Genomic DNA, 22,772 nt, shown 5'->3' with positions numbered 1-22,772 from the left:
CTTTGGCAGTGAGAGTGCAGAGTCCTAACCACTGGACTGCCAGGGAATTCCCTAGCACAGGAGTCAAGAGCACAAACTATAGAGCCACACTCTTGGTCTTAATCTCAGCTCTGCTTCTTACTAGCTGTGTGACCCTGGGCAAGTCATTTGAGCTCTTTGTGACTCGTTTCCTCATCTGTAAAGTGGGAATAATAGGAGAGCCCACTTAATAAGGTTGAGGTTTAAATGAATTAATACATCAAAAGTACTTAGAATATTGTCTGAAACAGGGTAAGTAGTATATAAATGTTAGCTATTGTTGTTGTAAGGACTAATAAGTAAAACATGCTTAGAACAGTGCCTGACACATAGTAAACCTTGCATAATATTATCCATTATTAAGAGCATTCATTCAGCCGTTCAACCAATATTTACTGAGTACCTTTTCTGTGCCAGGCCAATAATGTCTTCACTCTAGACCAGTGGTGTCCAAAAGGAATATAATGCAAAACATAAATGTGCGCCAAGTACGTAATTTAAAATTCTCTAGCAGTCGCGTTAAAAGAGTAAAAAGAAACAGGCAAAATTACTTGCAATAAAATATTTTAATTCAATATCCAAAATATTATTTCAACATGTAATCAGTATTAAAAATTGAGATATTGGACATCATGTCATTCTAAATCTCTTCATCTAGTGTGCATTTTGCACGTACAGCACACCTCATTTCAGACTAAAGCCATATCTCAATGCTCAACAGCCACATGTGGCCGGTAACTAACATGCAGTTCTTGACATGAAAGGTTAGGGAAAGGGGGGAAATGTTCTTTGTCCTCCGGCCCATCCTGCTACTAATTATCCATATAATCTATCTGAAATATATATAATATACATATAGTTATATATAATATATATATTTTTTCGGTTTGCAAAGTCCTTTCACATTTGCTATTCCTTGTTTCATTTAATAGGAACATGCCTTGCCTTGAAGGATGGATTAGATTTTAAGAGATGGGGAAAATTCCCATCAAGAGGAAACAAATAAGCAGAAGCAACAAGGAGGGAAAACCAGGGGTCTATTAGGAAATTAGTCACAGAGATAAACCTAAGAAAATATATCAAGGAAGCCCTCAATGCCAGACCATGGAGGCTGGGGTGTGAATTGTCAGGTGGTAGGGAGAAACTGAAGATGTGAGCAGGAAAGAGGCAAACTTGGATTAAACAAGTGGCTAAACATAGCATGAAATGGAGTGGGAGAGGCTAGAGGTAGTTCATTAGGGAATCACTGCATTAAAATCTCAGGAAGAAAAAATCTAGATAGAGGGATGAAGAGGAAGAGAGAGCCTAGCGGTGTCTGGTACTCAGGAGATCCCAATGTTAGTTCTCTTCCTCCTTTGGTGATTGAGAGATTTTTAGGGAACTTTTAGATAGATCTCTCTCTCTTTCTCTCTCAGTCTGTCTCTCTCCCTCCGTCTCTACCAACAAACATCTGAGTACCTACTACCTGCCAAAGACTATAATAGACCTTGAAGATATAAGAGGGAACAAAACAGGTAAGATTCCTGACCTCTTACATCTTATATTATCTGGAAAGAGACAAACCGATTATGACATAAAATATTTTCACATCGTGAAAATCGTACTATGAAGAAAATAATCATGGAGATGATTGGCCAGGAGAAGGAATTCAGAAGTGGTGACAGTTAAGCTGAGATCTAAAAGGTGAAAGGAGCTGGATGTGCAAGAAGTCAGGGGAAGAGTGTCCCAGGTAGAAGGAAAAGCATGTGCAGAGTCCTGCAGGCATGAAAAAACTTGGATGCTTCAGACTAAACATCAATGTTGCTAGCACAAAATTTGGGTGGGGATTGTGGCAGGAGGTGTAGCGAAGGGGGCGATCAAATGGACAGGTCATGAAGGGCCTGTAGACCAGGACAAGGAACTGGATCTTAAGAGCAATAGGAAATCACTAAATTTCAGTATCTAAAAGGTTGCAGGCAATGATTTCCATTTTACGATCACTCTTGCTACAGTGTGAAAAACTGCTTAAGGCTGGTAAGGGTGGAAGCTGGGATTTCAGGTAGAAAACAACTAGAGAAGAGCAGGTAAGAGATGATGGTGGCATGGCTTATGTTAAGGAAGGTACTTGGGAAAATTAATGACCCCACTCCAATATTGGTGCAGAAAAAAACCCTCTATGATTGCGCTGCAAAAATTTCAAATGAAGGATGTTGTTTTGTGCTATTATGCACTTTTTGGGGGAAGACTGCTACTGAAAAAGTCAACATGAAAATAAATATTTGTTTATTCTAGGTATTGGAACATACAATCTTAACACACATTGTTAAATGTAAAATATTATTTCCGAAATGGAATTTTCAATTTCATTTTAGTTAAGGTGATTAGAAACTTTCTGAGGAGACAACACATGACTTGAGAATTGGGGGGGGGGGGGGGGGAAATTAGGACTCCATGCAGAAAGAACAGCCAAGTACAAAAGCAAAGGGGCAGGAATGAGACTACCATGGTCAAGGACCAGAAAGTAGCCCAGTGGCTGGAGCCAAGTACCCATCAGCACAGGGTACGTGGGCCATATTTAATCAATGACCACGAGACAGCTTCTCATTCATCTGTCACCTCCACAGTGCTGGCAATATCACGAAGTAGCCAGTAATAAAAAACAAGAAGAGAAAGGTCTCGAGCTACCCGCGCTACAGTATTTTTCAGCCGTCTCACAAGAGCTGATAAAAACTCCATCCACTTCTAGCGAACCAAGAGTAGAAACACCGGTTCTAAAGAGAATGAGTACATCGTCTAGATAGGGCCTGTGTATTCCCGAAGTCTTGACCGTAAAGCTCTTTTCGGATTGATCACCGCCTCCGCCCTCAAGGCACTTCCCTGCACAGCTTGAAAGATCCACAATTCTGGAAAATTCTCAGGAACCTCCTCCCGCCGGCGGTTCTCCAAGTCACTTCACATGTGACCTTGCCTCCCCAACCCTGGGCCCTTCAAACAACTAGAAAGCAGCGTAACTTCTCCCGGCAGCGCAAACGAGCTCTCCAAACTCCACTGCCGAAGGAGCCAGGAAAGCCTGCGTTTACAGGCTAAATTCGTAACGTCACATCCGATCACCTGCCCCAGCCTCCACCTTACATCGAAAATCACCAGCATGACGAGACCAAAACGCCCGTCGGGGGCGTGTCTCCCCAGAGCCAATGGGCTCTGTCCACCTCCCTCCTCAGTCACTGTTTCGTCTATTCGTGGCCTGTGACGTCAGAGGGAGGAGCGCGGAGGGAGATACGGAAAGTGAGAGGGGCCAGGCCCCACTGTCGCTCTGGAGGCGGAGAAGGAGCAAGATGGTTTACATCTCGAATGGTGAGTTGTAGGGGCTACGTGGGCGACCTCCGTCCTGGGTGGCCGAGCCCCGGGTTTCTTCTATCCTCGCCCGCCGTCCCGGCGCCGCCTTTCCGGGCACGCCCCGCGGCCAGGCGGAGCTGGGGGCGAAGTCGCCCGGGCCTGCGGCTCGTCGGCCGAAAGTCCCTGAGCCGCGGCGGGGGCCAAGGTCCCCGTGGTGACGGCGGTGCCGAGTGCCCAGCGTCTTCGCCCTCCTGGAGCTTCTGCTTGTGGGTCTCGGAAAGTGGTCTTTCCTGTCGGGCGTCAGTGTCCTTAACTAGAAAAGACCACACTGTTCACGCCGTTGCGTAGCGCTTGTGCCTCGGGCACTTTTTTTAAGCGTTGTTCGTTTGTCCGCTCATTGTCTTTAATGTCGCCCTATCCGGGTGATACCCTATTATCTGTTTTGCGGGTGGAGACTGAGGCGCAGCCGGATTAAATAGCTTGCCCAGTACCACAAAGGTAGTGCTAATGTCTCAGCCGGGTTTCTAACGCAGGTAGGCTGACATCTGCGTTCTTACGGTTTTCTACTACGCTGCCTCTTTCTGTAATGTGTAAGAGAGTTGAAGAAAAGCTTTGGATAGGCTTTTTCTCCCAGCAGAGGGGTAGCTCGTCACGCATGTAGCTTTCTGCCCTAATTTCAAGGGACACAGGGAGTAGCATTACTCCCTGTAGGAGCAAGCTTGATTATTCCTGGAATGGAGAAGCTGAGAGAGACTTAATTCAGTGACTCCCCAAAGACAGTGAATGGAAAGGAAAGACACAGTATGACTGGGTCAGAACAGTGTCAGAACTGCCTGCCCACTTGTTTGACTCAGGTGAAGTAAACGCCTTGGTGCACTCTTAACTAGTTCTTGCATCACTGGAACCAGGTTCTGGTTCTATTTAAGTCATCTGTTTATCTTCAGAGACCGTGAAGGTAGTGAGAAATCTTCTGGCTGAGTGCACTTTGCATTTCTTTGCTTTTCAAAATCTCACTTTCTCTTCCTCCTTGTCTCTTACTTAAAGATCTTTGAAACAAGTAGGTTGATGGACACTAAAGATCAAAGTTTCATCTTCGTTTTGGGCACTTGCAGACTTTGTGTTATATTCTTTGTGGTTAAGGCTGGCAGCTTCTATTATTTATTGAATAATTCTGTGTATTTGTAGTGTGTCTTTTTGTGTATGCATTGTTGTTTTTGATCTACATAAATAACATAAAGGTCCTACTAGGGCCTCTAATCTCACTTTTATAGTTGAGAAATGGCCAACTGCATTCAAGCAACTTATTTCTCTCTGAGGATATTGGGAGGGGAGGTTTCTGCCTTCAGAAACTGGGAAGAAAAGCGCAAGAAAGTCAGAATGGTACAAATGCATGCAATATGTTCTTTAGAATCGCAAAGGAAGAAATTGACGGGTTCCAATTAGATCTGTTTCCTCCCTTCCTCCCTTCTTGTCGCTGCGCGCAGGCTTTCTCTAGTTGCTGCGAGCGGGGGCTACTCTTCGTTGCGATGTGCAGGCTTCTCATTGCGGTGGCTTCTCATTGCGGTGGCTTCTCTTGTTGCGGAGCACGGGCTCTAGGCGCGCGGGCTTCAGTAGTTGTGGCTCGCGGGCTCTAGAGCGCAGGCTCAGTAGTTGTGGCACAGGGGCTTAGTTGCCCTGCGGCATGTGGGATCTTCCCGGACCAGGGCTCGAACCCGTGTCCCCTGCATTGGCAGGCGGATTCTTAACCACTGCTCCACCAGGGAAGTCCTAGATCTATTTTCTTAGAAGGACTGTACCAGCATTTCATAGTTGACAAAAACTTTTTCTTATTGTCAGTGACTTTTTTTTTTTTTTCTCAACAATTCTGTATGATGACTATCCTTGGAATACTTTTTCTCAGAGAAGGAAAATGTCACGTCACCCAACAAAGCAGAGCTAGTAAGAGGCAGAACCAAGCCTATCACTCACACTCTGTCTTTTAAGTGTAGCCCCTTTTTCTCAGTAGCTCTGTGAGGGCTCAGGTCCAAGTGGATACCTGAAAGTAAGCTGGTCAGGGAAAGAGGAGAAGTAAACTGGGCATGGCAGTGAGTGGTAAAGCCCTTGGGAAAATGGAGAGGAGAGGTAGTTGACAGATGGCTCGTCTCCCAAAATATTCTAACCTGTTGATTTGCAAGACTGAAACTCTAGAGTATTAACTTTTCCTGATGTAGCTTTTATTATTTAAAGTGGTTTGAAAAATATATCCATTTTTCTGTAAGATAAAACTGGAGTCTGTAATTCGGATCAACAGCATTCTGTGAAAGAAAAATAGTGGTCATTTTAATGAACAAGCCAAATTCTCTTTAGTACTTAGAGCCCACGAATTCTTTGATATATAAAAATTTTAACATAACAACTGATTCTGAAGATTTTAAGGGTATGTATAAACAGTCTTTTTATATAGGCAGGAGACTTTGCAAGTGAAAGAGATACTCAGAACACATTTAGGAAAATGGAAGTGGTGTGAGCATTCTTTATATTCACTCATCTCATTTGTTTCCTCAAAATACTTGAATAAAGGTATTGTACACCCATGTTCATAGCAGCATGTTCACAGTAGCCAAAAGGTGGAAGCAACCTAAGTGTCCATCAATAGATGAATGGATAAACAAAATGTAGTATATACTTACATTGGAATATTCATCAGCCTTCAAAAAGGAAGGAAATTTTGATGTATGCTACAATATGGATGAATCCTGAAGACATTCTAAGTGAAATAGCAAGTTACCAAAGTACAAATATTGTATGATTCCTCGTACAAGGTTCCTAGAGCAGTCAAATTCATAGAGATAGAAAGAATGGTGGTTTTCAGGGGCTGGGGGAAGGGAGAAATGAGGAGTTAATGTTTAATGGGTGTGGAGTTTTAGTTGGGGAAGATCAAAAAGTTCTGGAGGTGGCTGACGGTGATGGTTGTATGACAGTGTGAGTGTACTTAATGCCATAGAACTATACACTTAAAAATGGTTAAAATGGTCAATTTTTTTGTGTGTATTTTACCACAGTAAAAAAAAAAATAGAAAAAAAAAAAACTTGAAATGTCACCCAGCAGAAATTACAAACTATAGGAGGCATAATTTGACATATTAAAGGAATGACCTCTAGACCACAGAACTTCACTTCCCTAACCTTTCCTTAGAATGATGCACACATAACACACCTTTCCTTGTGTAGACCATTTGGAACAGTGAACAAGTTGAAAACTGAGCCTATGATTGTTACCTAACTGATTAAATGTAATGCATCTTGTGTCAGGGATTTGTTGCAGTAACTGAAGTTTCTTTATTCTTGTCTATAGGACAAGTGTTGGACAGCAGGAGTCAGTCCCCATGGAGATTGTCTTTTATAACAGATTTCTTCTGGGGAATAGCCGAGTTCGTGGTTTTGTTGTAAGTATAGTAGTCCTCTTAATAGCCCTGATATTTAAGTTCAGCTTGCCTGAAGCACTTTTTAATTGTAATTTTTATTAACAGCTTTTCTAAGGGAGATGAAGACTTGTGTAGTGATAAAACTGCCCCAAACATCTTTTATGATTATGAATATGTTCCTTGAGTTAGTAAGCTTGACCATGTCTTAGCCGTAGTGGTAACCATTTCAGCCTGCAGCTATGGGGCCAGACCTGCTGGTTCTGCTGCCAGATGACAGCACTTTGCTTTCTCTCTACTGTTCCTGCCTTTAGTGTGTATGTGCAACTTTTATGGCATAGTATACAACAAGTAAACAAGGGGAATAGATCTTGATTTTTAAAAGCTCCCAAGGCATAAACTTTTTTTAAATGAAGGGTTAGCATCGTTACAGAGGAGACAAAAATTTAAACTTCACCATAATTTCAAGCAATTCTTAGTTAAATTCATTTTTTGGTCTTTCATATACTGTTTGTTTTATGAAAATTGTTCATCTACTAACAAGTCTTACTCATCCAAAGTTTGAATATACATTTGAGTGTCTCGTGGGCAGAGAACTGCAGATATTGCAGAGATGTGGGATGTCTCCTTCCTTCATTGATTTTAATATCAGTAAATGTCTTCTTTTTACAAGGGGCCTTGGGGTGGGCATGATTGTGGGAGGAGGACATCAGAGGAGGTTATTCCAGGTGGAAGAGGCACAGCAAAGATGGCAGAGAAATTTGAAAATCAGCCTATGCTCTTTATACTTAATTTGATTGTAGCTCTGGTTTAGAAAGATTAATCTGATGGCTGCATGTGGCATAAATTAGACGGGGTAAAATGGAAGAAACCGTTCCATAGAGAAATACAACAGGGGACAGAGAGGCCTAAGTTAAGTTACTCATTGCAAAACTTCTTTGCAATCTCTTACAAATTTCATCTCCATATTGTTTATTTAAAATATTGTTTTAATCTAGTTAAATCCTTCCCTCTCCACAAATAAAATTCCATTTAAATGGATTCCCAGAAAGCCCTGTGCCTCTGCCACACCACCTCAGCCCCTCCTTCCCCAAGGTAACATTAGGTAGGCTGTTGGCACCGGAAATGGACATGCAGTACTATAAAAGCAGACTGTGGAACTTGACAACTGATACAGAGCAGAGGAAGGAAGTTGGAGATGACTCTGGTTTCAGAGTCACTGCTAGACTCTGTCTAGAAGAGTTACAGCAAATAAGAAAGACAAGGAGTGGTGGCTTTGGCACGGAACATAGCACACTCTGTTTAGACTTGTGCTTGCGCTAGATGGTGTTGTCCAGCTGGCTTCAAGAAATGCGGGTTTGGAGCTAAGTTCGGGTAGTCATCCTCCCACAGAGATGATAGTTGGAACCATGGAAATGCATTTTATAATGTTGAAAGTGGAGCTTCTTGTTTTCTGCCCCTTGTTTCAGTTTCAGAACTCTGTTTCAGCAAGATGTGAAAAAGAGAAGAGGCTACGGAAGCTCATCTGATTCCAGATATGATGATGGAAGAGGGTATAACTTTTTAAATTGATAAAAGATGTTTTTACCCCTCTGTGTAATATAATTAAATTAGAGATAAATAGGCAGACAGACATAGTTAGGCTCATGGTAATTAAAGGCTTAAATTCTATTTCACAAAATTAATGTGTTACTGTAAATTAAATCAAGTTGCCTTTGATTTGATAATCAGAGTTAATCTGACAAAGCTAAAATGTATATCAAATATCCTATGGGAAAAGTCTAAATTAGAGGATGAAAACTGATGGCCAACATTAAAATCTAGAGGTTTCACTTTAGAATCTGGATTTCCAGCTGCTAATGAAAACCTCACGATCCAGCAGCACTGGGTGGGGATTGTGTTTCTATATGGCAGATATCAGCTGGAGCTGGGTTTCAGTTGGACATTTATAGGAGGAGCTGTCCTGTTTATCCTAACCCTTGCTTGACTCACTTTGCTCGTGCGCATTATGCAGCTGGTCTCTTTCAGTATTTGAATTTGTGACTCGCGACCTAAATGGTAGTTCCTATTTTAAATAAAGAAGAGGGTCTATTTGAGTGTTTAAAAGGAATCAATTGAAGTAGTGTCTACTCAACAGTAGAAATTAACTTTTCTTATCTTAGGCCACCAGGAAACCCCCCCAGAAGAATGGGTCGAATTAATCATCTGCGTGGCCCTAATCCTCCTCCAATGGCCGGTGGATGAGGAAGGTAACTTAAAATCTGCAATTCTGCAGGGATTTCATTTTGGAAATGCCTCCTTAGGCAGGTTTTCTTTAGGAAAGCAGAAGTCACAACATTTTGTAATTACTCAGACATCTTATTTGGAAAAATATTTTTATCTTAACCCTTGAAAAATTGTCTTTTGAATCAAAATGTCTTTTGAAGAAGGTTTTATAACATGTAATGACTAGCTTTTTCATACAGATCCAAATTACTAACTACTAACTATTATAACATTTTCTTTTAGGTAAATGTCTGCTCTAAGAAGCAGACAACTGGACAAGCACATTCATAGCAGAAGGAAACCATCAAGAAATGGAGCGTTGACCACACTGGACAAGTTAGATGAATGTGTACTCTGAACAAGGATTGCTCTGTGTCCTCACAGATGAATGAGGTCGTGCTGGGAATTCCCCCCGCAGGGATCTGGCATGACTGACAGGCAGTTCTATAAATGCATGTGTTTGTCTCATCTTTTTTGTATCGTTTATGAAAGTATTAATATAGTTTTAATAAGTAAATATTTTTAGGTTACAAGACTGACTTCTCATCTTTATATAATTAAAACACAGAAAGCTCCAAATTTGAAGAAGAATAAACAGCTGCATATTGAGTACTATTAGTGTCACCTTTTTCAACTTCTGAAATACTGTTCATTGCTTTTTGTTGTTGTTCTTTATAAATAAATCACAGTGTATTTCAGTAGTATGCATATGATATCTGTGCTTTTGAATTAATTTTTATCTTAAAACCTATTTGTCCCATGGATCTTTAATACAATGTGTCTTACTTGCTACCACATGTAATTATCAGGGTATTTGTAAAGCCATAACCAACAAACCTGAGCTACAAAATGTAGATTTGCTAGGTGGTCTTTAAAATCAAGGACTCCAATGCTATCTTTACCAATTTTAATTCTAAACCATTGCTTAAGGTATACTGCCTGTTGGCTTTAACCCCATCTGAATGCTGGTAACTCTCATTCTTTCACTAGAATGAAAGGTCTGTGAGGTTAGGGATTTTGTCTTCTTTACCCCAGTGCTTTGAACAGTGACTACGTGTAATAGGCACTGAAATATTTATGGAAAAAATGAATAATACAGATAATTCTACTTTGTGTTTAACAGTCTTTGAAACCAAAGTGTTCAGTAAAAGCACTTTTTTTTTTTTTTTTAAATTCATCCATTTAATTTATTTTTGGCTGCATTGGGCCCTTGTTGCTACGCACAGGCTTTCTCTAATTGCGGCGAGCGGGCCTCTCATTGTGGTGGCCTCTCCTGCCGCGGAGCACGGGCTCCCGGTACGCAGGCTTCAGTAGTTGTGGCTCACAGGCTCTAGAGCGCAGGCTCAGTAGTTGCGGTGCACGGGCCCAGCTGCTCCGCAGCATGTGGGATCTTCCCAGAGCAGGGCTCGAACCCGCGTCCTCTGCATTGGCAGGCAGATTCTCAACCACTGCGCCACCAGGGAAGCCCAAAGCACTTTTATATCCATTTATAAGTATTTATTCAACTCTGTTTGCCAGGAAATGGGGATGTGGTGGCATTAATAAACACTGGTCTGTATGAAAACCAGACTACAGGCGGACAAGACTGGAAGCAGGGAGTTGGGTTTAGAGGATGTTGTGGTGGTCCAGGTGAGATCGGACCAGGTAGTGGCAGTAGGAGTGGAGAAGTGAATGCATTCAAGGCATATCTGAGGGACTGTGGGATTTGCTGATGGCTTTGGATGTAGAAGATGTGGACAATTGAAGAAACAAGTGAAACAGGATGGTGAAAATGGGAGTAGATTTTTTTGGGGGGGAGGCGGGGATCGAGTTACATTTTGGATATATTTAAGTTTACAATGCCTTGTAGACATCTAAGTGGAGATACTAAATAAGCAGTTGGTTATCAGGGCGAGATCCAACCTGGAAATACATATTTGGGAGTTATCTTCATATTTAAAGCCATGAAACTGGATAAAGTCATCCAAGGAGTGTGTAGAGAGAAGCCCTAACTCCAGAGAATCCTAACATCAGAGGCCGGACTGAGCATGGCTAGTGAAGTACGAGGAGAACTAGAATTACGTATGGTGTCTGAGAAGCCAGAAAAGACAGGTGTGATGACGAAATGAGACACCAGTTATCAGCTGCTCCACAGTAAGCACGCAAAACAAAACACAAGTAGGTTGCGGGCATGCTGCAGCCAGGACCAATCACAGCAACATCAGCCAATGCACCCTCCCACCGCACCCTCCCACCTCACCCTCCTCCGGGCAGCTCCGCCCTTCCTCTTTCCCGGAATGCTCTGGGCCGACTCCCGGCGGCCATCTTGGTTGTGGGCAGTCGGCCGAGAGGTTGCGCCTGCGCCGAGGCCTGTTCTCTGGCGGTCGCGTTGCGTCCTTGAGGCTAGAGGCTGGAGGGGCGTCGGCGGCCGAGATGACCCAGGCCGAGAAGGGGGACACGGAGAACGGGAAAGAGAAGGGCGGGGAGAAGGAGAAGGAGCAGCGCGGCGTGAAGCGACCCATCGTGCCCGCGCTGGTGCCGGAGTCGCTGCAGGAGGTGAGGCGCAGGGGGCGGGCCTCGGACTCGGCTTCCGGGCGGGGCGGGGCGGGGGGCCGCGGAGCTGGGCGAGGGCAGGAGGCTGGCGAACGGCGGGAGTCTTCGGGCGCCCACCCAGGTGGGTGGTGCAGGGGGGTCGTTCCCCGCTTGCTCCGAGGGCACAGTGCAGATGGCCAGGCCAGTGACACCAGCCACTGTGCGAACCCCAGCCTCCCGGGCCATGAGACCAGCACAGGGCTGTTACCTTCCTGCCAACTAGTTGAGGGGGCAGACTGGATGGTGTGTAAGGGCCTTGCCAGTTCCCACTCTCTAGGATTCTCCCACTTGGCGGGAAGGGGGAGCTCACGGTCGGGGGTGGGCAGTAAGTATCTAGGGCATGGAGTGGGATGGGCTAGTGCAGAGGACCACAGGGGGAGGTATTGGGCACACACAGCAGGTACCTCCTCCAGCCCTGACGGTCTGGGACAGTTTCTCCAATGGAGGTGACACCTGGACAAAGACCTAAAGGATGATTAGGAGTTAGCCAGGGGGAATGTGAGGGCAGGAGAACAGCATGGGAGAGACCTGGGCCAAGGGAGGATATGAAATGTTGGAGATGAGGATGTCTGGAATTGAGGGAGAAGAGGGAGCAAGACATGAGACTGGAGATCTTAACAAGGATGGCATCAAGAGGGTCGTATAAGCCAGAGCCTGGCCTCTTCTGAAGGGAATGCAGAACTTGCGAAGAGATAGCCAGACTCCGAGCTACATGATTAACTCGTTTAATCCTCACAATAGCTCTCTGAGGTAGGAACTTTATCTAGAGCAAGGAAGTGGCACAGTCTGAATTTCGAGCCAGATCTGTGAATCCGGAACCTGGGCCATTAGCCACTATAACAACATTTGCTTAACTTCAGTCATGTAACAACTTTTGGTTTTTCCATATCCTCTGTGAGATCTCTACCATTATTTGCTGAATAACTTTTTTTACTCAATTTTGTCTTAAGCAGTAATGTCTAGGAAATGATGTGTAGGATGTATTGGCTAGTTGTTTTCTAATATGTTAAGGTAGATATGTAATTATTAAAAACTGCTTGTCCACACTCTGGAAAACTGCGTTTGCTACCCCAGAGCTTCCCAATCAGTGTGCTGCAGCCTGTGTGCTATTAATGAGGTACAGATGTCCCTGATGGCAAGCCACCTCATCTGTTTAACTCAGTTTGCTAGATAAATGTTGTCTGCCATAGCACGCAAAAGCTTGAGAAGTGTGCTGCAGAGCACCAGGCCATGTGAGAGTGGTGCCATGGGCATTCAACAAATACCTACTAGGCTCCTGTATGCCGTGCACTGGGCACAGAGTAGTGAACAAGACAGTAGTAGTCCTTTACGTGAAGGTTTTGTCTTTTGAGAGAGCAGACAGTAAATCATTACGAGAATGATAAGTGTCATGAAAAGGAGGGGTGCCATAAGATTTTATTGCAGGGGGACAAATAAGCCTGGTCTGATGACATTTAACTTTAGACCTGAAGGGAGGAGTAAGATTTAACAGGGAGAAAGAACATTGCAGGCAAGGAGAGTTGCGTTTGTGAAGGCCTGAATGTCAGCAAGGTGAACTAAGAAATCAGACATCTGGATTGGGAAGATTAAAGAGACTGAAAAGTAAGTGGTTCTAGAGTAAAGCTAGAGAAGTAGGCAGGGTCTTGATCTTGGAGGTTCTGGACTGTATCTTATTGGCAAGTTACGGAAATGTTTTAAATAAGGACATGCCAAGAAGACACAACTGTAGCTTAAGGCAGAGCAGAGTAGGTGCTGCCTTAGGAGTCACACTGGAATGGTGATCCTCAACAGAGGCGTCCTGTTGTCAGAGGGATTGTTGGAGACCCTTCTTCCCCCACTCCCTCCTGAAACTCTGGGTCCCTCAACAGGTTTATGTGGTAGAGGTTCCCGAGTGATTCAGGTTATATTCTGCCCCCTTGAGAATCACAGATCTAAAAGCCCACAGTCATTACTCCACTGTGCTGATTTGTGCTGCTTTGTCAGTCCTTGTTCCCTGTCTCCCAGTAATGGATGGTGAAATGCAGCAGAGCTTTCTGACCTGTGAGGATAGAATTGTGAACTCTGGTTTTTTAACCCCAGACTCTTGCCAGATCAGGTAAATAGTACAGAACCAATAAGGGTAAAGTGTTTAAAAAACAATGACGAAAATACAGTTCATGCACGTTCTCGGAAGTGGTCCATGTATAAAGTCCACTTACTTTCCAGCATTGCAAAACAGTGATTCTGATCTTAAATTAACTTCTTCCCTCACCTTCTCAACCAGTGTTGTCAAATCTGAGCGATCATACTAATCACTTCAGGAGCTTTTGTAAATTGCAGATGCCTAGGCTCTCTCTTCCTGGAGATTCTGAATCAGAAAATTTTTAGTGAAGCCTTAGGGTCTTTTTTGTTTTGTTTTGTTTTAACAAGGATCTTTAGGTGATTCAGATTTAGGGAACCCCATACTTCACAAGTCATAGTATTCCCCACACTCTTATTCGTTGTTTAACTCTCTTCTCTAGTAAATGGGAAGTTCTCTAGTGGTCAGGACTTTGTCCTGGTCACCATTGTACCCACAGTGATTGGCACAGAAATGCCCCCAAATTTTAGCTTGATTTGCACTGGGTACTTAGGATTTCATTCATTTAAACAAATATTTGTTGACCTATGTACCGTGAGTCAGACCCTCTGCACACAGATACAAAAAGAGTTTGCATTCAGGCAGAGAGCAGTATTTGGAAGCCTCTCAAGAGAACTCCCTTTACTGAATTATTATTATTATTATTATTTTAAATATTTTATTTATTTATTTATTTATTTATGGCTGTGTTGTGTCTTCGTTTCTGTGCGAGGGCTTTTTCTAGTTGTGGCAAGCGGGGGCCACTCTTCATCGTGGTGCGCGGGCCTCTCACTATCGCGGCCTCTCTTGTTGCGGAGCACAGGCTCCAGACGCGCAGGCTCAGTAGTTGTGGCTCACGGGCCCAGTTGCTCCACGGCATGTGGGATCCTCCCAGACCAGGGCTTGAACCCGTGTCCCCTGCATTGGCAGACGGATTCTTAACCACTGCGCCACCAGGGAAGCCCCCCTTTACTGAATTATTTTGATACCTTTGAGTTTGATAGTCATTACAGGAAACTAATTTCTTAGTCTAGCCTGTTACCTCTGTGTTATTTAACGTGTTACCTGCATGTTATTTACTGAGGTCACACTCCTATGTTTTGTATTTGCAGCAAATCCAGAGCAACTTCATCGTTGTCATACATCCAGGTTCAACAACTCTGAGGATCGGTCGAGCCACAGACACACTTCCTGCCAGCATTCCTCATGTTATTGCACGAAGACACAAACAACAAGGGCAGCCCCTGTACAAAGACAACTGGCTCCTAAGGGAGGGACTAAATGTAAGTCAGAAATGGAGGATGCTGGCGTTCCAGTGGTTAGGACTCCGAGTTTTCGCTGCCAAGGGCCCGGGTTCAATCCCTGGTCAGGGAACTAAGATCCCACAAGCCGCGCAGTGTGGCCAAAAAACCCACCCGCCATCCCCCCTCCAGCACACACACACAAAAGAAATGTAAGACCTAGAGAGAAAGCCCAGGGTTGTCTCCTTGGGAGGGCTTCAGTATTCAATGTATGCCATAATCTTGAACGACATCTTCATAGCTTTAATGTATTTTAAAATAACGACATCATTCAGGGTTACAAATATCATTTTTTATCTGAGCTATCAATTTTAGATTGTACAGTAATAATTATCACAAAAGTAAATCTAATTTTTTTCACCCATCAGGATGAATTGGGTATTGATGAAGATGATCTTTAGTGGAACATACAGAATTGTCACTCCCTTAAAATGATGCATCCAGGTGTCTATTAACTGACTGCCATATTTTCTCTTCCAGATACTTAGAGTTTAAATTGAGCTCATATTTTCAATCTAGCAATTGAATTGCTACAGTAAGCACTTGTTACAATCTTAGATCAAATCATAATTTAAAGGCAAAAAATAGTATTTCCTTGGAGTAAGCATTTACTTAGGATGCAGTAGGCATCCTGTTTTGCAGGTGATAATTAACAGGAAAATTTTTGTGATAGGTGTTAAATATGTGTATTGCATTGTAATCTGCTTTAAGTTTTAAATCAAGGGTAGTTGTAGGAACTTGCAGTTTCTATAATTCTTATAGTAAGCCTTAGGGTTCCATTTTTTAGCATAATTAGAAGACTCTCCTTAAGTCCATTTCTAAGCTTAAGTATAACTTGACAGTGTATGAATCTAAAATTCGCATATCTTTGGATCTTACAATTCTATTTTAGGAGTAAATCTCAGGAATAAAAATGGAAAGAAAACAAAATATTTTATAAAAATATAGAGTGTTCTTTGCAATATCACAAGACCTTGAATACTCATTAATTAAGTGAAATAACACATGAAGGAATAAAACATTGTTATAAAATTGTAAACATGAGAATTATATAGATATATGGAAGAGTCTCTCTAATACTTTGTAAATATAAAGTAGCAGTCCTGTGAAATCAGTCAAAAGCCACTTGAGGTTACAGATTTTTGCAGATAGTTTTATGGTGATGGCTCTTTTCTGATTTTTTTATTTATAAATAAGATTACTTTGAATTCTTAAGATTAATACATGTGACAAAGGTGAAGGACATGCTACTCATTGATGAGGGAGCATTTGCTCTTGCTGGATTAAATTAGTATTTTGCCATTTCTTTCTCTTTTTCACTAAATTCTTTATACTCTTCATCTCTATTCTTTTTCCCCAGAAACCTGAAAGTAATGAACAAAGACAAAATGGCCTTAAAATGGTGGATCAAGCAATATGGTCCAAAAAGATGTCAAATGGTACAAGACGGATTCCTGTGTCTCCTGAGCAGGTTTGGTCTCAACTCTTTCTTCAGATTCATTCTTTGACCACTGCTATTAAGTCGTAACCATTCGTGTGTGCTCCCTATTTCCTTATGCAAATTAAAGATGGGATTTCCTTAAAAGAGGAAGAAAAACCATTCTTAACCACCTACAGAATACCTGAATTGATGTTGCAAATGTCTAGGCAGGCCCAATAATTTGTCAGGTGGTGTTTCTTGTATCAAGTTGATGAAAATTTAGTTTATCTGAGAGTCTTAAGTGTGTAATTCCAGGATCTTGATGGGAAGCTGTATTCTTACTACATTTGTCATTTTAATGTGATAAACCAGTACTGCTAGGAATGGACATGAGTCTATATGATATATAAATCTGTATTCAACTTTCAGCAGAGTACAGTACTAATTTTGGACTGACTAAATCACTGCCTAAGTGTTAACATTATGGGAGAAATCAAGATTGTGGAAAAGGGCAGGAGAATCCACTTGTGACCAATCAATATTTTGTCACATATCTGGGACTTATGATTAAAATTTGCCACTGTATCTGGTCTGTGAGAGAGGAGAAAAGAGGACAACCCCCTTTTTTTTTCTTGCATGGATTCAGAGAATTTTCTGATGCTCTTTTATTTCAGGCACGTTCCTACAACAAGCAGATGCGACCTGCGATTTTAGATCATTGCTCTGGAAATAAGTGGACAAACACATCTCATCACCCTGAGTTTTTGGTAGGAGAAGAGGTAGGAAACTTCTTTACAGTGAAATGGAAGAAGAAAACCTAGAAACTATTTATAAAATTAATTTGCTTTGCCACCTAGTTCTAGTTTTTCTCAGCATTCTGTAATCCTACCCTGAGGACCAGATATTCACACTGGCTTCTGAGATGTTACTTACACCTCTGTCAACATTAGAACAGTCAGCAAATATTAATGATAATTTCTGGCCTTAGGTCTTTGAGTGTGAATCTAGAAAACCCTGAGAGAAGAGTTTTAACAATGTATTCATCTCCCTGTCTTTTCTAGGCCCTGTATGTTAATCCTTTGGACTGTTACAATATTCACTGGCCTATCAGAAGAGGTCAGTTAAATATTCACCCAGGACCTGGGGGCTCCCTTACAGCTGTTCTGGCAGATATTGAAGTAATATGGTCTCATGCAATACAAAAATACTTGGAAATCCCACTGAAAGATTTAAAGGTAAACTAAAATGACCAGTTATTGGATTGTCTTTAAGATTCTTGGTCAATAAAAGTATACTATACTCAGTTGTTTGTAAGACAGTGTCCTTGAAGCCTTCTTGACCTTAAGGTGTTAAGGATATCTTTTTTCCTTCACTGAATTCCCCTTTGGTGCTTTCTTTTTTTTTCTCATTTTGTTTGGTTCTTGGTGTTTCTCAGCTGCTCTGCAATCAGCAAGCTTGCTCATGTTTATGCCTTCTCTCTGGACCTTTTTCGGAAACATCAGTTGTCTTATTTTTCATTTTACAAGTGTTAAATAACTCAAAGGGAAAAAAGCCCACAAAACTTCAACATTTTCTGTTTCTTTTCATAAAACCTAAAGGATAGCAGAGAGCTTTGAGTTTTTATTTTGGGCCTCTAGCCATTGCTGCTACTGCTTTAGAGAGAATCCTCTTTGATGACAAGTGTGGTGAAATTTATTTTGACCTGACTTGAGTGTTAACCATTTTATATCTTTTTCTTTGTTCTTCTTTTTAGTATTATAGATGTATCTTGTTAATTCCTGATATCTATAATAAACAGCATGTGAAGGAATTAGTGAATATGATCCTAATGAAGATGGGTTTTTCAGGTATGTCTGATACCCCAGTGAAATCTACCTGAAATGTGACTGGTTTTGTTTTTTCCTGACAAAGTTAATCTGATTCACTGCTTTATTGAAATGCTTATTCCGGGAGGGTCAGTGATACTTGGATGATTGCCTGGAGGTTCCTAGACTTTAATTGAATGTTTGTTGTAGGATCTTTCCTGCTCCCCAGCTGTTCACCCCTCTGCCTTTTGTTTTTCAGGAATCGTGGTCCATCAGGAGTCTGTGTGTGCCACCTATGGAAGTGGTTTAAGCAGCACGTGTATTGTAGATGTTGGAGACCAAAAGACAAGCGTGTGCTGTGTGGAGGATGGAGTCTCTCATCGGAACACTCGGTGAGGAGCTTGGGAGGAGGTATTCCCTGCTCCTTCTCCCCACACAGCCTGTTCAACTAAAAGCGTCATGAGTTAGAAAGAAGTTTTTGTAAGGAATTAACATATTCAGATTTTTCATATGAAACCAGTAAGATTGTGGAAGTGCAAATTCTAACACGGCTATAAATAGCCGATTTTACCCTTCCCATTGGAACTCTCTAACATGAATTCACATTAGCAGCTCCTGAAAGCCCTAGTGTGTGTTGTGTGCTTTCCCACAGAGGAAGTGTGTACGTTAGCTCTGTGTCTTTCACTGTGGTGTGGCAGAGAGATACCAATCACATTCACAGCAAAGCTTTATTTGGGCAAGTCATGTAGGAGAAAATAGGTTTTCAGGTCTGAATTCTCTAGCTAGCTAGCATTTTGAGTATTTGCTTTTCTTGTCATAATTGTTTTTGGTGAGTGAGGAGTAACTTTATGGTGGTCAAGTCCATTCATTATGTCATCACTGATAGAAGAGTTAATAAAATAACTAGCAGGAGCAGGTTTGCTGCTTGTCTGTCCTGAGACAAGCCCAGCACAGGTAAGCACGCTCAGGTAGTGCACATACCAGTTCTCTGCAGCACTTTGTGCTTCCAGCATGGCTTCTTCAGGATGCTCTAATTCTTCCTGTCACTCACATAGGAAGTTTGACTCTTAAGGCATAGAAACAAATTTAAAAGAGGGTCCAGCAGTCCATGAGAAAGGTTAATTTGTTACCTCCCACCCCAAGTTACAGTGCATTCTCAAACCCAGATTGAGTTGTTTGGGCTTATCCATTTGTAACACCTAATGCCATTGGTTTTCAGAGTATAGAGAAAACACTGGACCCAGGTCTTCTACCACTAAAACAACACAGCAGTGATCTTTCCAAATCGTAGAAATATTCAGTTAGTGGATAGTATTCGCTAAGATTTTCTCCCATAAGTTTGTCTTACGGTGTCACTGCCTGCCATTTCTACATGTTGGTGAGTATAGACAGTCAAACAGCTGTCATATGCTACACATATGGACTTGGAAATGAGCTGGATTTAGTGTGTATTCTGTTTCTTGGACATTTTTTGCAAATAGCATTTTTTGCTTCTAGATGTTCACCACTGTTTTTTGCTAGTTTCCTTTCTCTCTCCGTTACATCCATTCTGTCCTTTCATGCTTTAATTTATCTCTGCAACATTTCTTGAAACTTGCTGTGTTTCACTGTGCCTAACTGAGTTTTTGGAGCACCCTTTGCACCTTCTTAACGGACAGGTGACCCATCTGCCCTTTTCTCTAACACTAGGCTCTGTCTGGCATACGGTGGATCTGACGTGTCACGATGTTTTTACTGGCTGATGCAGCGAGCTGGGCTCCCTTACAGAGAATGCCAGTTAACAAACAAAATGGATTGCCTTCTTCTGCAGCACCTTAAAGAAACTTTTTGTCATTTAGATCAGGTGGGAGCAAAATCAAAACTGCTGATTATTTTTGTTTTCAGGAAAAATTGAAGATATTTAAAGATAATTAAAAATTTAACAGTATTATGCAACCTGTTCAACCCAAGTTTATAAAGCCTTGAGGCTGAAGCTGTTGAGGAGTGAGAGTTTTTTGGTAAGGTCGGAGCTGTACGGATGTGTCTCAGGCTCTGGAAAACAGCTAGTTTTTTTAAGAGAGTTTAGCAGATATCTCTCTCCTTAGGATCTACAATCATTCTAATAAAGGATAAAGATAAACCTTTGGATGTAATGAATAGTAGCAGGTAAATACATAGGTATAGACAGTTAATAAAATGGTATCATTTGAAGCACTTTCTTGGTATTGTGAACAGTCAACATTTAGTCATTGCTGTATATGAATTGCTACCTTTTTATGCTATTTGTTTTAGACCTTTCTTTTTCCAACTTTTTTTTAAGCATTTTTCAAGTAATGTAATTCTGAATAAAAATTTTTTTGAGAAACATAAGACGGGGTAACATTTCCCAGTTACTGAGGGAATTTGCTTACTGGTTTGGACATTGTATTGGTGTGTGTTGATAATGAAGCAAACAAAAATGCACATAGTGGGAATTTCAGAAATGTTGAAAGAGAATCGAGGTACGGTTGAACTCCTGTTTTATTAAGTTCCAGTGGGAGTGGTAGGAAGTTGTAGGGCAGCCCTTTTATAGGTGAGATTTAGATGGCATTTGAAGAGTTTGCATGCACTTTTACTGATTCACTGACAGCATCTTTTCCTGGAATCAGGACATCTCTGGGCTTCAGGACCATGAGTTTCAGATTCGACATCCAGATTCCCCTGCCCTTCTTTACCAGTTTCGATTAGGAGATGAAAAACTCCAGGTAACACATCGGTATATATTTCCATGGGTAGAAAGAAAGGCAGCCAGGTTCAATCAGACTGAGAGAATATGTACTTGCTGGAAACCTCATGAGGTGAGAATGTCAACTGGTTGTAAATTAGCTGCTAACCCAACATTTAAACCACTGGCAGAGTACAGATTAGAACAGATCTGAGCCATTATTTTAATTAGCCAGTATGTGATGAGTTGTTATTTAGAAAGTGGCATCATTCTTACTAGGAAATTATAAAGTAGATTACTAGGCACTTATCTTACATTTACTTTGAGATTTCTGGTGTTATATCACCCATTCAATTTGATGATAAGTGAGTTTTCTGGCCTATCATGCACGAAGAAATAATGTTACTTCTGAAAGAGAATGCTTACTCGGTCTAACTTACAGGATCTGATCTGCCAGTTTTGTTTTTGGAAGAACAAAATTTATTTAATGAGTCAGTTTTTTCAGAAGGCAGTATCCTTGGTTGGTCATTCTTTTCCTTCCATGCACAGGCTCCGATGGCTTTGTTTTATCCAGCAACTTTTGGAATCGTTGGACAGAAAATGACAACTTTGCAGCACAGATCCCAGGGTGACCCTGAGGACCCTCACGATGAACATTACCTGCTGGCCACACAAAGCAAGCAAGAGCAGGTCTGTGGTAACTCTGTGTGAGAGGAGGCAGTTTTGTCCCTGCATGAGAAGTTTGCCCATAATTAATGGATCATTGCAGTGGCTGCAATCTGACAGTATACTAAAGCTGATACTGTTTTTAAGACCGTAGATGAAATGAAGTCTGTGTTTAAAATCCAGATGACAGATTTATTTATTCAGCAAACATCAATTTTCAGAATACCAGTCTATAAGATACTTCCCTTTTGGCGTGTATTATTTATGTACTTTATGTATAATATTTTATCTACTTCTGAATATTTATCCAGTAGTATTTTCAGTAAAATCTTAACTTATTTTTAAATTATCATGCAAAAGCTGGGTGGCACAGGCAAAGAGCTGAGTTGTTTTGTCCAAAGCTGATCCTAGTTATAGGATGTCTGATTCAGGGGCACAAATTAAAGCTCCTATCTGCTAATGAAACAGCAGCTCATGATGGAGAGAAGAGGGCAGTGAACCTTTTCTAGTCTTTGTTCCTGTCCCACAGCTGAGCACGGGGTGCTTAGATAAGGTCTGAAAATGAGGACCCATCATAGCCACCGGCCTAAGAATTGCAGTGACTATTACACTTAAAACTCAGGGGGAAGAGGTTCATCTGCATCGACATTTCAATCTTAAAAATCCAATCAGTAATAGCAAAGTTCTGTGATCTGCGCTGCCTGCCTGTGATTGCTTTGGAATTGTCAGCACTTCCTCATCTTCTGCACACCACCCCTCACTCCCAGTTATCCAGGGGTGGGGACCAGGTGCTTGGTCGTAGGACTATGGTGTGTTTCCTCTCTGCAGCACAGTGACAGACCTTCGTTTTATAGAGTGTAGAGTAGTGGGGTAGGGAGGGGGGGATCTAGCTGGAGAACATCATAGGTTCTATCATAGCCTTACCATCCATTTGATTCTCCTTTTGATTGATTTAAAGTCTGCAAAAGCTACTGCTGACCGAAAGTCTGCATCCAAACCCATTGGATTTGAGGGGGATCTTCGTGGCCAGTCCTCTGATCTTCCAGAAAGACTGCATTCCCAGGAGGTGGACTTGGGATCCTCCCAGGGAGACTGCTTGATGGCTGGCAATGATTCTGAGGAAGCCCTCACTGCACTGATGTCCAGGAAGACTGCCATCTCGCTGTTTGAAGGGAAAGCCCTGGGCCTGGATAAAGCCATCCTCCACAGCATAGACTGTTGTTGTAAGC

At 42.0% G+C, this 22,772-nt stretch overlaps 2 protein-coding genes across 15 annotated transcripts in view; both read left to right on the top strand.

Annotated features, from left to right (window-relative positions):
- Nucleotides 1-3,220: 3,220 nt before the first annotated feature.
- SELENOK (selenoprotein K) lies at nucleotides 3,221-9,746 on the top strand. The gene is made up of 5 exons (XM_082414561.1): nucleotides 3,221-3,351; nucleotides 6,668-6,758; nucleotides 8,204-8,287; nucleotides 8,897-8,983; nucleotides 9,243-9,746. Exons 1-4 carry the CDS (start codon nucleotides 3,333-3,335, stop codon nucleotides 8,976-8,978), a joined length of 276 nt encoding a protein of 91 aa, XP_082270687.1. The 5' UTR covers nucleotides 3,221-3,332; the 3' UTR covers nucleotides 8,979-8,983; nucleotides 9,243-9,746.
- A 1,529-nt stretch (nucleotides 9,747-11,275) lies between these two features.
- ACTR8 (actin related protein 8) overlaps nucleotides 11,276-22,772 on the top strand; it is a 25,020-nt gene continuing 13,523 nt past the window's right edge. For all 14 annotated transcript variants that reach the window (XR_014251114.1, XR_014251115.1, XR_014251116.1 and 11 more), the window contains exons 1-11: nucleotides 11,276-11,534; nucleotides 14,781-14,951; nucleotides 16,330-16,440; nucleotides 17,064-17,168; nucleotides 17,451-17,624; nucleotides 18,143-18,236; nucleotides 18,454-18,586; nucleotides 19,884-20,037; nucleotides 20,822-20,917; nucleotides 21,427-21,567; nucleotides 22,502-22,766. Coding sequence is in view for 4 of the 14 variants with exons in the window: in XM_082414496.1 (XP_082270622.1) it covers nucleotides 11,412-11,534; nucleotides 14,781-14,951; nucleotides 16,330-16,440; nucleotides 17,064-17,168; nucleotides 17,451-17,624; nucleotides 18,143-18,236; nucleotides 18,454-18,586; nucleotides 19,884-20,037; nucleotides 20,822-20,917; nucleotides 21,427-21,567; nucleotides 22,502-22,766 (1,567 nt within the window). In the remaining 10 variants the exon portion in view is untranslated. The remainder of the gene's footprint in view (nucleotides 11,535-14,780; nucleotides 14,952-16,329; nucleotides 16,441-17,063; nucleotides 17,169-17,450; nucleotides 17,625-18,142; nucleotides 18,237-18,453; nucleotides 18,587-19,883; nucleotides 20,038-20,821; nucleotides 20,918-21,426; nucleotides 21,568-22,501; nucleotides 22,767-22,772) is intronic.

This window comes from Balaenoptera physalus, assembly GCF_965194825.1.
Source record: "Balaenoptera physalus genome assembly, chromosome: 11".
NCBI classification, from domain to species: domain Eukaryota; kingdom Metazoa; phylum Chordata; class Mammalia; order Artiodactyla; family Balaenopteridae; genus Balaenoptera; species Balaenoptera physalus.
This window is presented reverse-complemented; position numbering and strand designations above follow the sequence as displayed.

Bases quoted from the DNA above. Each gene is read 5' to 3' on its own strand.
- SELENOK (XM_082414561.1), top strand. The intron at 6,759-8,203 runs GTAAGTATAGTA...CCCTTGTTTCAG, and splicing joins GCCGAGTTCGTGGTTTTGTT to TTTCAGAACTCTGTTTCAGC. The intron at 8,288-8,896 runs GTATAACTTTTT...TTCTTATCTTAG, and splicing joins AGATATGATGATGGAAGAGG to GCCACCAGGAAACCCCCCCA.